The sequence below is a fragment of the Cynocephalus volans genome, chromosome 3 (assembly GCF_027409185.1).
Source record: "Cynocephalus volans isolate mCynVol1 chromosome 3, mCynVol1.pri, whole genome shotgun sequence".
NCBI classification, from domain to species: domain Eukaryota; kingdom Metazoa; phylum Chordata; class Mammalia; order Dermoptera; family Cynocephalidae; genus Cynocephalus; species Cynocephalus volans.
Window position 1 is genome coordinate 26,413,752 of NC_084462.1, and position 16,383 is coordinate 26,430,134.

Genomic DNA, 16,383 nt, shown 5'->3' on the forward strand with positions numbered 1-16,383 from the left:
TAAATTGCTGCTTGTACCACTGTGGCTGCTGCTGCCACTCCCCAGCATTCTGCCCGTGGGAGTCACTTCTGCTTCCGAGTCACTGTCTGGCTCCACCCCACCCTTCTTTCCACAGGATTCCTGAAAGCCTCAGGAATGCTCCGCATTTAGTTTCAGTGGCTTCATAAATGAAAAGAAGGGGGGCAACTTAGAGTAGAGGTGACGCCTCCGTGGTTCTGAGAGCCCCTAGCGAAAGCCAGGGCAGTCAGAAAGAGGGGGCTGAACAACTGCTTCTCCCTAGTTTGAATAAATAAATAGTTTAAGACTGTTTCTTTTGGAAAAGTCCATGAGTTAATGAAGATTTATTGAGCATCTACTAGATCTCCAGACACTGAGCTAAGTGTTTTAACCAACATTATATCCTTTGACCCTCACAACTATATAGGAAATACAGTATTACCTTCATTCTACAGATGAAACATAAAAACTCAGAAGGGTTGAGTAACTTGCCTAAGTAGGTTAGGGCCCAGTGCTCTACTGGTAGAACAAAGTAGACTGGGATGAAATATTTGGAATAGATCACAGAAATCCACTGAAGTGTAATGAATTATTGATCATAGCTGTAACCAGACATCCTACTGCTAGAAACCAAGAATCCTAGTAGCCTGCTGGAAATTCCTGAATTAATGCTTTGTAAGTGACCATCTCAGTTGCTGGTTCTCATCAGAACATCATTTTCTCTAGGGCTCAGTAAGATCAGGGTAGGCGCTCCCAGCTAAATCCCTGTGACAGTACACATGTGTAGCCAGTGCAGGTGGGGCCTGACAGCTACTCACCTGACATACCCGGCAGGCAGTAGAAGCTCAGGCCAGGGGGAGGGGCTGTGTCTCCATCTGGACCCACCCTTATCAGTACATTCTACCCAACTGTCAGAAGGAGCCCAATAAACCACCCAGGTTCTGAACAACCTGGAAAATTTAAAAATATGAGAGGGGGCCCAAAATCACACCTTTATTGCCAATAAAGGCTAAGTTAGGAGGTGCAGCTGAGTGTGAGCTGAGTGGAGCTGTTCCCTAAATCCTTGACCCAGGCAGCTTCCCCATCACAGCAGCGCGGGCTATGGGCAGACGTCCCATGTGTGGGCTGGCTCCCACGGAGAAGGTGCAGGAGCTGAGTACAACCAAAATTCAGTAAATGAGCCCGGGTCCAGATCCCAAGTAGATGCTTAATGAATGCTTTCTTTCAGAAATAAGTCCACAACAAGGCAGGCTGGGCTAAGTCAAATGGGAGAACCAGGGGCAGAGATTAGTTTCAGGTGCACATATCTGGAAAAATATCATGGAAGAGTTAAGAGATGAGTGGGGTTTGAAAGAATGATTGAACTAGAGAAGAATTTTATATAACAAAACAGGGTGGATGAGAAGTGAGCACCAGCTCATTCAGAATTGGCATAAAGCTCAGAGAATTGGAGTCACTTGCCTAGGGTCACCCAGCAGGTAAAGTGCAGAGCAGAGATCTCAACGAGCACTCTCTCCCCAGCTTTGGTTCGTTTATTAAATGTGCAGTACAGCCCAGCTTGCCCTGGTCTACCCCATAGAGCTTCCTGTAAGGACTGGCACCCAGCACCCATGCTTTGAATGTGTTGAATTCCTAAACGAGGGACAGTTTATTTACATTCTTCCGCAGGGGTTAAATAGGAATATTTGATTTTATTCTCTCCTGCCCCACTGGAACCCTCAGGAAGTAATGCTTGGGACCAATTTTTGCCCCCCCTAGAAAAATAAAGCTTTACTTCCTCTTATCCTTTCACCCTAAGGGAATAAGAAGTATCTCAGGCTCTCCGTTTACCCAGGACTAGGGCTAGGAATGCCAAAGCAACATGCCTCAAGGCACCATCTCCTCCTGGAAGAACAGGTCTACCCAGTAGAAACTCTTCCAGCTGATGGCATTCTGTGAGCCTTCAGTCTAAAACTAGAACTTCCCCTGGAACCTCTTCTATCTAGACCAGCAGATGATATTCCTTTTGAACATGGAGACAGGTCTAGGTGAAGAAGGATGAGTCTGCTATCAGCTGAGCACCTAACATGTGCCAGGCTCTGAGCCAAGAGGTGTATAGCTGCAGCAGCTCATCACGTCTTCCCATCAGCACCCCCAGGCAGAGCTGCGGCCCCGTTTTACAGAGCAAGGTCACACGCCCACCAAACTGCTGAGCATGGAAACCCAGATCCCAGGCCTAGGCCTGAGGTGTCCCCTCCCACACTCAGCTCTTTTTTTACTTCAGCCTTGTGCTTATAACAGGTATTCTGCCATTCAGAAGGCAGCTGTATAGTAAGAATAGTGACTTTTTTTAGACTCTTTGTGCCATATATTATATAGTTAATATTTTAATCTTAATATCTCTCTTCAAGGAAGACACTCTTGACCACATTTTTCAGATAAGCTCAAAAAGGTTAGATAACTTGTCTAAGTTACCAAGCTAGTAAGTGACAAAGGCAGATTTCAAATCCAGGTTTATGGGTAGGGTAGGATTGGTGTTCACCCCAACTGGCATTCTTGCTGCCAAAGGGCTGGAAAGCCAGTCGAGAGCAGGGAACCCATTCACAGGAGCTGCCATTTCCCAGGCTCCCAAGGGAAAGAAGAAAGTCTTGTTACCCCTGGGAATTTCCAGGGGCTTCTCTGAACCTCACCTTCCTGAACCAGAGCTCAGAAATCTTCACTCTATGCATAGCTCACTCTCTGCAGGAAGCAAATAACTATAACAGATTAACAATCACCTCAGAGTTCTGATATCCCAGACTAAACTACAGCAGTTTTCTCCCTGGCTCCAACACTCACCACAGCCAGCACAGGACTTGGCATATAGCAGGCTCTCAAAAACGTTGCCTTTATTGAGTTATATGCAACGCAGAAAATATTTTCACGCCTGCCTAACTCAAAGGCTTTCTGCAGGCTCAGTTTTTGCAAGACACTGGGCTTGGTGCTAATTCACCCGAAGACATTTTTCTACTACTAACAGTCTGCACCTTATCAGAGGCTTTTACACCCCTTAAGAAACACCTAGAGAGAGGTCTGACTGAGCCAATACCATAAGCATGATGGGAGGTGAAACTTTGGAGCAGACTTAATAAGAGCCCTTTCATGGTGTCACTAACCACTCCAAAACAGGGAGGGCCAGGGCCCCTCTGTGGCCATTTCCTTTCTTAAAGGGAAAGCACTCTTCAGGCCTGCAGTAGATAGTACAATGTCCCAGCAAAGTATTGGAGCACATTTTCCACTGTAAGCTGAAGTCAGCTGTACTAAAATTTGCTTGATATGTTGCAGCATGGATGTGGTCTCCTTCCTACTTGATCAAGTGACCATTTCCTGGTCTTCTCCTTTCAGAGGAGGGAATTAGTTGAAAATACACAATTTGGTAAAATCCTGCCCCAGCCTGGACCAGAAGCCCCTGACCTTCTGTGGCTCAGAGCTGGAAGCTGAAGATGTTCACTTTGGGCACTGTCCAATAATTGGTTCTCTCTCATAAAGTCTTCATAAGGATGCAGTGGTTATCATGCAGTTTCATTCATTAATTCAGCCAGCACTACTACTCTATACCAAGCACCATGCTAGGCCTGGACATGCAAAGAATAAACGGGACCTGCTTTTTGCAGCCTTACAGAGGCAGGGTGGGATGAAGTGTGCGTTCCATAAGTAACACTGGCACTGTGTCCTAGTGGAGAAGAGAGGAATGGCATTCCAACCAAGTGACAGGTTATACGAAGGCAAAGGCGCAGGGTTTGGGCACTAGCGAAGGTAGGCAGTGACTCGGAAGAGGGTGTGTCCTGCGCTGCTGCAGGCTCGATCTCGAGGGGTGGGAGTGTGAGCATGCGGCGCAGGGAGACCAGAGTGGCCAGAGAGGCAGGCTCAAGGGGATAGCGGCCTTATGTCCACAGTGCCAGCGGCTCGCTCACGGCGCCGTCACCGCTTGTGTCTCGTAGGTCTCGGATCCGCAGAGAACTGTTCATTGAGGAAATTCAGGCCGGAAGCCAGGGCCAGGCCGGCGCCAGCGACTCGCCGTCGGCCCGAAGCGGCCGGGCAGCGCCCAGCTCGGAGGGCGACAGCTGCGACGGCGTGGAGGCCGCCGAGGGCCCGGGCGCCGCCGAAGCCGAGGAGTCGGGCGGCCCTGCGGCCGCCGCCAAGTCTCAGGGAGGGCCGGTCGAAGCGGAGCGCGAGGAGGCGCCGCGGCCGGCGGAGAAGGCGGAGCCGCCGCCCTCGGGGACCCCAGGCTCGGACGACGCTGACGACCGGGGCCGGCCCGGGCCACCCGCCGAGGCCCCCGCCGACGACGGCCCGGGGCCCGTGCCAAACCCCGCCACCGCGCCTGCGGCCGGGGAGGACGCCGCTACCTCAGCCGCCCCGCCCGGGGAGGGCGCCCCGAGGAGTTCCGCGTCTCCCAGCACCAGCGCGCCCGCGCCCGCCCGCAGGCCCAGCTCGCTGCAGAGCCTCTTCGGCCTCCCCGAGGCGGCGGGCGCCCGGGACTCGCGGGACAACCCCTTGAGGAAGAAGAAGGCCGCGAACTTGAACAGCATAATCCACCGCCTCGAGAAGGCCGCCAGCCGGGAGGAGCCCATCGAATGGGAGTTCTGAGGGCGCCGCCCGCCCGCCCCAGCCGGCTGAGCAGCTCCGTGCGGCTCCGTCCCGCTCCGCTCCGCGCCGGAGTCTCAAGGGGCCGGGCGGAGTCTCGTGGGGCTGGGCGGAGTCTCGCGGGCAGGGGCGGCGCCGACTCTAGCACGGACCGAGTTGCGCACTTACCGCCCTGCGGGCCACAGGGCAAAATCGCCATAGGCCAAGGTGCATATAGAAACAAAGGAGCATTAAGCCCAATCTATGTCGTGTTTTCAAGGAAGAAAACGGAAATGTGTAGTCGAGCTTTTTTGTACCCTGAAGTGTTTTTTTTATTGCCCTAAGTGGTTTCCACAGGTTCTGGAATAACTCTTACAGCTTTGCCTTGCGCCCTCCTCTTTCGTGTGGGCTTAAAAAAAAATCAAACCCACATATTAAAAGGGGGCTTTTTATCTGCCATCTAATGGCTTCAGAGCGATAATACACTATTATCTTCTTAAACCAGGAAAAAGGGGGGGGGAGATTTTTCAGAAAAAAAAATTTAAAAAGAAAGTTTTTGTAGCTGTTCAGTTGCCACTAAGAGATTGCACAGTCAAACCGACTCTAAACACACTAGTTTGGATTCCTAAATATTTTCAAGAAAAGAATCTTCTCGTTTGAAACTTTGAATTAAAATAAAACACATTTACTCCACATATTTTTTAACAAAAAGAAAAGTCACATCAGGAAAATATCTGATTTTGTGGTAGCTGGCGTAGTGTTTTCTTGTAAGTGAATAGAATTCTGACATGTAGTGCACATTGATCCATAGCTTTAACTGACTCTGGGCTTTTGCTGACCAGGGTTTGTTTAATACACTCCATTCTAGGCCAAATCAGGACAAAAAGAAAAGATCCGAATCTAGGTATTTTATAATCTGCTTTTTAACCTCTAACCGCAGAGCACGCTGATCAGACCTCATATCTCGGAGGTTTAGGAGACAAGTTAGAACTGTAGCATGTACACGTTCATTTTGTTTAATTTATGGTGTCTACGTCTGTGTTCGTGCGTCTGCACGTCTGCGAGCATTGAAAGGAGGAAAGAGTAGGCCGGCAAGGTCACAGCAGGCAGTTCTGGGGCCAGATGGTCCCCGGCCCATGTAGACAGCAGTCTACAGGTCTTTCCTTGGCACAGAAGGCACCTCACCTCACACCACTCTCCTGGGCGCCTGATGGACTGAGTCCTCCCAGGGGAAGAGGCTCCCTGGGCCTGGGCAGGGCTCGCACGCACTCTCTCTTTCTCTTTCTTCCCACCACAAGCACTGATGACCCTGATGAACTCGTGGGAAGCCTCCTTCCCTGCAGAAGAGAGAACGTGGCAGTCTGGGCTCCGCTCCCACCCCCGTAGAGATGGCCCAAACTCACACCAAAACGTTGATGCTCTTCACTTCCAGACCAGACCATTTGCCCTTCATTCATTTCTCCTCTTGGAAAGTTCTTTTATGCACAGTTTAGGGCAGTCTAAGTATAAATCAGAAGTCTAACTTGTCTCTGATTCCTCCTGTTGTCTATGTGTATATGCGTGAGAATAGAGGTGGGTGAGCGTGTGCGTGTGTGCGTGTGTGCAATTTTATACGTCTGTGTATTTTCTTAAGTACCTGTGCACACATAGAGTGCATTACTGCCACCTTTTTTCAATAAGCTGTTTTATCAGTTATGGCTTCTACAAGTTTGCTAATTTAGACTCCTTTATTGCCATATCTTTAAACTAACAATAGATGATTTCGGTATATATATATATTTTTTTTTTGCTTATTTATAGGTGCTGTATTTTATTATCTGATTGTTAGGAAGGGATGAAAGGGGCAAATATTCTTTAGAGGGATAGACTGCCGGCAGTATTGGGTATAATTTACAAGATGTAGTTGTCATACTGTATATTACTGATTGAAAACTTTTTGACCGTATTGTGTATCATTGGAACCTTTGTCTTAGGTCAACATCTTTGGATGACATTTTAATGGTGCATTCATTATTTCTTAAGTTTAATTAATATTACTTTTTTTGATTTGGGGGGGTGGGAGGGAGTTATAATTTTAAATGTATGCTCCCGCTATCACACCTCAGTGTGCTTGTTATTAATTAACTTGTAGGACTTTGACTGTAAGATGTGAAACCACATTTCTTGCATGATGTTTTAGAAATTATGTATTTCATTTACAGTCTTTTAACCTGCAACTGCAGCACTTAGTTCAAATTTTCACAAATTTGTGTCACGACACTAAAGACAATGCCTTTTCATGAATAAGAAGTTTTCAGAAGGCTCTAGGAGGCTGGGAGGCAGGCCGTTTGTCTTTTGATGGTTGCATCATTTCTGAACTTGAAATCTGGTTCAGTGAGAAAAGAATCCAAAATGGAGGAGCTTTAAGGGGAAATGGATTAACATCTGGCTCGATGCAGGTGCATTAAGAAGAGCAAGTTCACAGCAGTGGCCCTTAGGACAGTGAGCAGCAGAGCCGCTGACAGTACTGTGGTGTCCTCTCCTCAAAAACCTTGAGGGACTTTTGTCACCATGAGTGGTGAATCTCTAAGTACCTAATTTTCATTATAATGCAGAGCAGGGAGTTAGGAAATATTAAGCTAGTGTTTTAGTTTTAAAGGCATGACTGTTATTTACAAAGGTGTTAAGTCTAAGGAAGTTGAAAAGTATAGATTTGTCCATCCTAGTAGCCAAATAGTAACAGTCTAAAACAGCCACTTTGGCTCTTCCAAGCAATTCAGTCTTTTTTTTTTTTTTTTTTTTTTTTTTAGTTTTTAACTAGGTTGTTGTTGGTTACCATTCTGTCTTTTTTGCCAGATTTATAATCTGGGTGCTCGATACAATCAGTTGGTTAAATTTTGCTTGCAGGTCTGTGTTTGTATTTTTTCTCTATTATTTATTTTTTTATTGAGATCCCAACCTTTTGATCTTTTGTGTTAAGTTGTCACTGTCTGTAATACTTCTAAGAGCTGCCACTAAATAACATAAAAACCTGTGGAGGGGGGAGCATCCCTCTCCTCGTGGGGCCCCTCAGTTTGAGTCAAAGGGTTGCTCTTTCATCTTGATAAGCAATATCCAAGTGCCTTGAACAGCGTCCCCTCCGCGCGGTTTACCTTCAGCTGGCTGGCATTCCAAGCAGTAGCTCCCACAGGCAGCCGACCCTCCTCTTCTTTATGCTCTATCAGTTTAAAAAGCTGATTTGTACCTCTCCCCTGGGAGAAACGGTTCCATATAAAACACTAACACTTAATTACAAGCTCCATTATACCATTTTAAATGGTTTCTTTTTGTTAATTGGAGGCAGTGTTCATAACTTAAGGTTTCTGCCATTACTTAGCTGGCTAAGTGGAGGCTCAACATAAAATCAGTGTTTGCATTTAGCCTCTTGACCCTTGGTTCCTGTCCAAGTTCCTTTGTGGTATCCAAGGTGGCAGGTGTGTAGACTCTGTGCTGGACCCTTGCCCACTCACTTCCACCCCAGAAAAGAGAGTCCTCTGCCCCCGCCTAGCTCCCAGAACTTCTGGATCAGTCAAGATGTCTGTGATTTCTGTTCACCAGACCTCTCTTCTTTAGATAGGATTATCACAGCTATTTAGCTCTGCTCAATTATTCTCCTAGCCAACCTGCCCCAGGATGCAGGCTTGGGAGAAGTCACCAAGAAGTGCCAGGATCGTGACTCATAGGACTACTATCAAACCACAACACTCTGCCTGTGAAAGTAATTGGGGCAAAAAAGAACAGTTCACAGGCTCCCTGGGGTAGTTCCCTGACCTTCCAAAGCACAAATGCCTCCCTGCCCAGTTTCCTCCTGTCGGCATCTTTGTTTTCTCCCCATTTAAAAATCATCCTGCCCCATGTGGACGTTTAGGTCTGCTGGCTGGTGGTTCAGGCCCAGAGTGCAACAGAGCTCTGGATTTAAGTATTCCTCTGTGCTCTCTTTCTGGCCATGAGAGGCCTGTCCACTCACCATCCCCCAGGCCCAGATGGCCAGTTCTCATACCCCGCCTACCTGCATCAGTTGTTCAGCTCACAAGCAAACCAACCAAGAGGCAGGTGGTACTCTAACTTGCAGGGATAGCTGTGGGTGTCGGTGACTGCCCTAAGATCATGCAGCAGACATGGGGACGAGAGACACAAGATGAGCTCAGTCAGAGGCAGGTGCCTTCCCGACTAAGGTTGGACTGGATTTCTTTGTTCCTTCTGAACTCGTGTCCTTTTGTACAGGAGTGATCGATGAACTCTGTTCACATTCTATGCAATGTTTTTCATTCCTCTGATTTTAGAAAAATCTCACTGAAAAATATCAGAGGAGCTGGGGGGAAGATATGCATGTCCTTCTGGGATCAGCACAAAGTAGAGTGATTGGTGACCTACTGTATCTTGAGCTGAGGGACGACAGCCTTTGCCTTAAATGCACTATGACAGGTGCCTCAATAGGCCAATAAAAACAAAAGTCTGCCCTTGGTCATTCCCAGGCCCGCCTTGCTAAGGCCAGGAAGCCAGCTGTGCAAGGGAAATGTGGCAGCGCTAAGGTCCAGGAGTGTGGCTAGCGTGGTGGGCTGCTCACTGGCTACGTAACTTCAGCCTGGAGGCTTGGCTCCCGCTGTGCTGCAGGGAGGCCCCCGTCCCTCCCTGGGTGTCCCCCCTCGTCTTCACACTCACATTTGCCCCTTCTACCTCACTAACCTGTGCTCTCCACCGATGTCACTCCTCAGAACCACACCCCTCGCAACTGAGGCAAGTGGGCCAGGCGGGAGTGAAAAAGCCGCAAGCGTGGCAGACTTGAGGACATCTGGGCTGGTGGGCGGGCTTTTGTCTCGATTCTTCAGTAAGCACAACGTGGACAGACAGCTGTGCTCTGCAAGGCACATGGATTTTTCTCTTGACTTCCACCTGCTCCTAGAGCTCCAGCAGCTGTTTCCTTTGCGGTCAGGGGGCGGTCTCAGGCCTCAGAGGGCCTTGTCTTTGGTCTGCCTTTGCTTTCTGCTCATTCCCGCTCAGCTGTTATGATCCGTCACAGCCATTTCCCTGGCCCTGGACCCACCCACAACATCTCCATAGGAGGACGCTTCCCCAGGAACTCTGTAGCTGTCCAGTATCTGTTGTCTCAGGCACTGGGGGTCAGGATTAAGGCTTCACTGTGAGCTCTCCTGTGCCAATGTCAAACATCCCCGGGACAGGAAAGGATATATGGGCTTCTCCAGCCTACACGCCCAGGCTTCAGTCTCATGGCCCTTTCTTCCCAAAAGAATATACCAGTTTCCATCCAGTGCCAAAGAAAGCCAGCTCCCAGTGTGGCTGGTTGGATGTGCGTCCACCTGCTGTGGTGACCAAAGTGTTCTGATGCAGAGAATTTGGAAGTGGGGGCCTCAGGATTTGTGTCATCATCATGTGCTTGGGCATTTAGCAGGAAAAGCTCACATTTAGAGTCCCCCCATGCATCTACGGTTTCATTTGAGTCTTGACAACAAACATTAGGGAAGCCTTTGTGACTAACAGAGCAGGGTTCGTGCCCTAAGTGGCAAGGTGGTGGCCTGGAACTCTAACAAGGTTCAGTTCACCTCCTGGGTTTTGAATGCCAGTGTGACCAGCACATTTGCATGCTAAGAGAATGGCTTGATTTGACAATATTGTTTCCATTCCTTTGAGGCTTTGCCTTTTTGTAGATGAAAACTAACGGGGGGAAAAGGAAAACAAGTTCCCAATTAAAGTTCCAGAAAGATCCAGCCTGTGAAACCCTTAAAAGATGGGCTGAAAGCCAAGGCCAAAACCCTCAGGACGGAAGGGGAAGGGTTGCAGGGAGCAGCAAACAGCATAAAATGAGCCCCCAGCCCAGAGTCTTCCCAACCCCAGAGGCCCCAGCAGCCTGCGCTCCCTGTGTCTGGTCAAGAGCACAAGGAAATGTGATTTCCTCCTGTCTGCCCCTCTTCCAGGATCTTTCCCCTCCTGCCCAGGCCACAACCACTGCCCTTCCACCGCCAGCCCCCTCCAAAGATACCATGTCCACACCGTCAGTGGCATCGTCTCGAGTTTTCATTTTTGGATGAAGTGACATTTAGCTTTAACAAGACATTTCCAAAGCGCCTAGTCTGCTCCAAAATGCTAACTTTCAAAGTTGGGCATTGTAGGCGATGAATCCTGAAAAAAGGCTGGTGAGAGAAAGGCTATGCAGAAATGTGCACATCCCCATCCCCCTGTTACTAAACTCGTAAAATGCCTTTGAGTTGCTTTTTGTGGGTCACATTAGTTTATTCAATAATGTTAAGAAGTATAGTCTGCGTTACTGTAATTTCTGTAGTGCTTAGGCTTTAATTTCTTCCACAAAATATGCTGTATGCTATGTATCAAGCTTTCTGTGATCAGAAAGGAAAGGTGCCTTATATCCCAATGTCACGGCTACATCTCTATGGAAAATAGTCAGAAGCACAGTATGTATGTATGGGAGCACCGAGGCTTCCATTGGTGAAACAAGACACCGTTTGGCAAGATGCATGGAAGTGGCACGGGGCTGCTTTTGTTTTATAATTCCTTTTCCCCTCTTTGTCTTTTTTTTTTTTTTTTTTTTTTTGTAGTTTGCTTTAAACAGAAAGCACTTAAATAGATGACTGTGTAAAAGCTCTGTGCAATAGAAGTCATTTTTCTCCATTTTTAAAAGATAGGGTATTGCACACCAAATGAACTCAAAGTAAGCTTTAGACCAGGACGATTCAGGTTGTGGGTGAGTCTGTTCGCTGTAGTTCTGTTTGTTCATGAACCGAAGGGAAAACCGGCCTTCCCCATCCCCTCCAGGCTCTCAGCCTGCCTCTCGCTGGACCACGGAGCTGGGCCTGCAGGACCCACGAGCTCGGGCCGCACAGCTGGCCTGGTGTGGCTGCGTGGGGGTGTCTGTGATTCCGCAGCTGAGAACCTTCCTGAGTGTCTGAGACCACAGTCGTCCCTTCCAGCACGTACCCTTGTCTTGTTGAGGTGAACTGACTGCTACTGACCTGCCAGTATGTGTGAGGATGCTGATAAAAGGGTGTTTCCTTGAGGAAAAAAAATTATTTCTATCCTCTTCTATTTATTATTAGGTTAATCATTTAAGTACTTATCAGGAGTGTGTTGTTGTTTTGTGTTGTTGTTATAAATGCTTTTTTCCTGTCACTCCAGTGGTTACTGTCCTCTGCCTTGTCCCCCGCCCCCCACCCCAAGATCTGAAGAGTCTGGGGAATTGATTGGGGGGCACAGGGGGCTTCTCCAGCAGAATTGGACACCTGTCTCCAGAGTAGCCACTCAAAAACTGGTAGTCTGTATATGTCTAACTTTTTAAGTGAGAGTTTATGAACAAAAATCCAATGTCAGGAAGTGCTGAGTTGAAGACCACTTGCATGAGGAGCTGCAGAGGAAACTTAGGGAAGCCAAATTCAGTTCCCCAAAGCCTCCTAGAGCCTCTGGTAAGACTTCTGGGTTCATGAAGTTTGGGTGAGCCCTGGTCAGAGAGGGTGCGGTGGCCTGGCAAGACCATCACTTCAAGTGAGAGACGAGGTTCTCGCCAGGCCCACAGGGTTGATGTGTTTGGGTTGGTTTTTGTTGTTTTCCTTGCATACAAAGTTGGTCAAAACCATCTTGCTAAGCAACAGTGTTTCTTAGTACCAGCTGTGGCTTGAGGACTCACACCTAGGAGGTCATGGGGGCTCTTTCCCCTTTGATGTGGTTCCATGTGGCAGAAAGGTTAGATGAGGAGGAATCTTTCTGTGGCTAGAAGCACAGCCAACAGGACACCCATTCGCTTGCAGATCGGGTGCCAGGGTGAGGTGGGCCCAGCAGCACGAAGCTCACCCCCGGCCTAGGCAGGACCCCTGCCTCCACTCCCAGGGGGCCTGCCCCCCACGCCCACTTGGCAAAGCACCTCCCTCTGTGCCATGACTTTTCCCCTTCTCTGAAATTGTTGGGGGTCCTGGTTTTGTTCTTGTCTCTTTGAAAGAAAGCCCTCCAATGAAATAATTGCCCCCCATCCCCCCAAAGGGTTTTCGTTTTTCTCTGATTAGTCTATGCATTTCTCTCTCTCAAACCGTTTTCTGCCTCTTTCCTTGAGAAAACGGGCCTCTCATGTCCCGCCATCTGAGACCCCTCAGAAAATGCTGTACATTTTGGAGATGTGAGAATCCCTTCAAAATTCTTAAAGCATTTGGGAATAGCTTGTTTATAAAAGTGGAAAGAAAAAAAAAAAAAAGGTGGTTTCCCCACATCCCTTTCCATTGAGTGAGAGACCTGGCTCTCTGCGCGTGCAATAACTACTCGTCCTGCGAGCGGGCGCCGGTCCCTGTCCTGACTACTAACAGCACAAGGCGCGCTCGCAGAGTGGCGGCTTCTCCGGACGCTCTCAGTAAGCTCAGCTACCCGGTGCATCGTGGTGTCTCACCTGTCAGCAGTATTTTATATTTTCTGTAACGCACTAAGTCTTAGATGTTTTTAGAGCTCGTTTGTTAACACAATCACAGATTTTTTTTTTTTTTTTTAATTCTCACGGAGACCCAATTGACCAAAAAAAAAAAAAAAAAAAAGTCATTTTTGTACGAATAGCTTTGAGAAGCCTCTGTTGTGTTGCCGTGACTCATCTCTGATACCATTTTATTTCTTGCTATTTGTTTTCCACATTAAGAGTCAAAGTTGATCTGGCTGGCACAGGGGTGGGGGAGGCACCCGTCGGCCCCTTGGCGTCGGCCCCTCTGTCTCGGTTAGCCATACGATGTTTGTTCTCAGCACTGTACAACGGTCCCTATATGATATGGAGAAGCAATATCACTGTATGAAACTCACACCATGTATTATTATTATTCACTAGCACCCTAGGTGTGATAATTGAAGTAAATATCTTTTATACAAACACAAGAATGTGTGGGTTGTTTTTATTTAAAGTGCTCTGGCCTGAGGAAAAGCAGCAAACACTTGCATTCTGGGTCCAAACAGCATGTCAAGAATTGCCACTCTAGAGGTAGCTGTCCCTCCACCACCCAGTGCTTCCGCAGTGTGAGGACAGGCGTCAGCAGACCTGGGGATTTGGGCACTGACAGGCTTCCCCCTCGGTTTTTCGTTGCATGAGGATGGTGGCCCGCAGTGCTGACTACAGCACTGGGCTGATGGAAGCAGCCCCGAAAATGGGGCTTGGGTGACCAGGGCCACCGCCTCAGCTGAGCAGCCCATACCTGGCCAGTGGCCTGGCCTCAGCCTGCTCTGCAGGGGATCTCACTTTGTCTGTGACTCCTGGTGTGAAGAAGTACAAGCCAAGGGCACCGGTTAACACTGGCAAGTGAGTGGGATGAGGAAGGAGGGCACAGTGGCTTGCAGGTTTCTGGAATGACGGGGCTCTGGGAAGGGGCCTCTTTGCGGCCGTCGCTGGGGCTGGTGAGGGAGAGCTCTGCAGAGCTGGCTGCTAGGCTGCTCCATGCACTTGTAACTCTGAGGATGTTGCTCGTCTTGAGACCTGCTAGGTTGGAAAAAAATTGCCATCCACTCTGATGTGTGACTAGTTGGGGGTGTGGGAGATGATTTGGTTGTGCATTAATTGGGAAATTTCAGAATGTGAAGCTTCCACGTGTGATACAGAGCGTGAGCCTCTCTCCAATTCAAACTGGATTCCATCGTCCCTCCAGTGGGAGACCCCAGAGCATGGGATGGAGCCTTGCACCAGTGCCGGGTGTCCCTGGCAGCCTCGTGTCTCACCCAGTCACTCAGGGACAAGGGCCTTTCTAGAGTTGCTCCCAGCAGCCCTCTCAGATGGGAGAAATTTGCGTAAACCATAAGGTCTCTGCCAGTTTGCCATTTGACAGACTTGAGTCTAACTCTGCTAACTTTTCTGTTTGCTAGTTTAAGGTATGCCCCTACTTTTTAAAGATCTGTTAACTAAAGTAAAATATAAAATGTAAAAAAAAAAAAAACTCCACTTAGGGCAAAGTCTTTTTACCCAGAAAGTCTCCCCAAGTGCTTTTAAGTATGATTTAATTAAGCAAAACTGCAGCTGCACATGGTTTTGAGGGGCTGGCTCTGTTTCTGTAAACTGCCAGTTCCGCAGGCAGAAAAGGGAGCAGGTTTCATGCCCTGACTGCAGCGGGCAATGCCCCCACTCCAGGCAGCTCACTCCCCCTCCCCGCACTCAGCCCTTCTCCCCTCCCCACAGTGTAGTGGGGCTGAACGAAACGATGCGCCTTGTTCCAGGCTCTGCGGACCCAGTTGGAGATAGACAGGGTGACTCGTGTGATGATAAAACGTAATGAGCCCGTGAGTCGTCGCAGGGATGCTGTCTGCTTGTGCGGAAAAGGACCTCCGAGGGGCTGCCTTGGGGCACATTGTTACTTCCCCCATGGCCCTAGCAGGCCAGCTTTGGGGACACGCAGCTTGCTGGTCTCTGCTGCTCGACATTGGTTCCTGTAAGGTAGCAGAGGCCTGGGCCCACATGTGGGGAGCCAGCCTGGGAACTCGGGGGGCTCCTGAGAACTGTGTGCTGTTGACGGGGGTCCTGGCCAGCAGGCCACTGATCTGAGTCTGACCCACCCCGTGTGGAGTGATCTGCCTTAGTAGAAATCGAGGACAGCCTGTGCCTAGTCTTGGACAGGCATTTCTTAAATTTCTGCCTTTTCTAAAAGACTCAGCCTCTCAGAATGTCAATAGGAAGGGCCTTCTTTTTTTTCCCAAGCAATATTTGTGGACAAGTAATATCAGACTCTTTGTTTGGGGCAGTGGTGGGGGATCCAGGGAGTGAGGATTGAGGACCCCCTCAATTGTTGTCCAGGGAGCCATCAGGGCCATCTCTGTGGCCAGGTGGCACTGCACTGCAAGCCCAGCACCTTCTCTTAGCAGCTGCGACCTTGAGCAGGTCTTAGTGGACACTTTCCCGAAAGAACGAATGAATTCACCTGCCTTGCGCTTCAGTTTCCGTCTCTACTAAGGGGATCTAAGGATGCGGACTCCCAGGGCCGCTGGGAGGGCTGAGGGATGATGCCTGGGAGCAACCTGGCACAGTGCTGAGTGCATGCTGGTTGCGGTTGTGGACAAGAGTGTAATTTCCATCGTCTTCTGGTTGTTGGAGCAGCTCCCTCCAGTCAAAGCTGTTTCCACCTTGTGCTTTAGCAGGAGGAACCCCTGACTCATGAGCCTGCTTTTGACTCAGTCTGCTGCGAACCAGGCATTCCTGGGGGTCCCCAGAGGACCGGCGGATGCCAGGCCTCGTGTCGCTGCTGGCGAGGCCCGTGAGGGACTGCCTGGCACACGGACTGGGCAGGAGAGTCCTCAACAGCCCTGGCCCAGGCTGGAATGCTCAAGTCTCTGGGTCCTTGGGTGGCTACAGCTGCTACCAGCTGGAAGAGAGGACCTTCCCTGTCCTCACTCTCGTGGACAGGGGGCTGTACCTTCCCTGGTAGGTGGTTTCCTCTTTGAGATCCGTTGGATGTAAGCATCTGTCAAGGCTAACCCCACTCCATTACAGCCAAACCCAGAAGCCTCCTGTGTTTGAGGAGACTAGAGCCCCCAAGAGGCTCTCTGGGGCAGCAGTGTTCGGCTGGGCATGACGTTGCCCCTCAGCACATTTGGCAGTGTCTGGAGACATTTTTGGTTGTCACAACTGGAAGGTGCTACTGGCATCTAGAGAGTAGAGGCCAGAGACACTACTGAACATCCCGCAGTGCGTGGGACAGCCCCCACCCCAAAGGATGACCCGGCCCCACATGTCAGTGGTGTTGAGGTCTGGGGTGGGGGCAGGCAGGGACTCAGCCTCCTACCTCTTGGAGCTCATCCTCTGATTTCTTCAGC

The 16,383-nt window shown here is 49.3% G+C and overlaps 1 protein-coding gene across 10 annotated transcripts in view; it reads left to right on the forward strand.

Annotated features, from left to right (window-relative positions):
- Positions 1-16,383, forward strand: part of CUX1 (cut like homeobox 1) — a 349,741-nt gene that overhangs the window by 318,935 nt on the left and 14,423 nt on the right. For 7 of the 10 annotated variants that reach the window (XM_063091582.1, XM_063091583.1, XM_063091585.1 and 4 more), the window contains exon 24: positions 3,957-6,581. The exons of the other annotated variants lie outside the window; for them this stretch is intronic. In XM_063091582.1, the coding sequence (XP_062947652.1) occupies positions 3,957-4,605 (649 nt within the window). In that variant the 3' untranslated portion in view covers positions 4,606-6,581. Of the gene's footprint in view, positions 1-3,956; positions 6,582-16,383 lie in introns of those variants that run through there. 10 annotated transcript variants of the gene reach the window in all.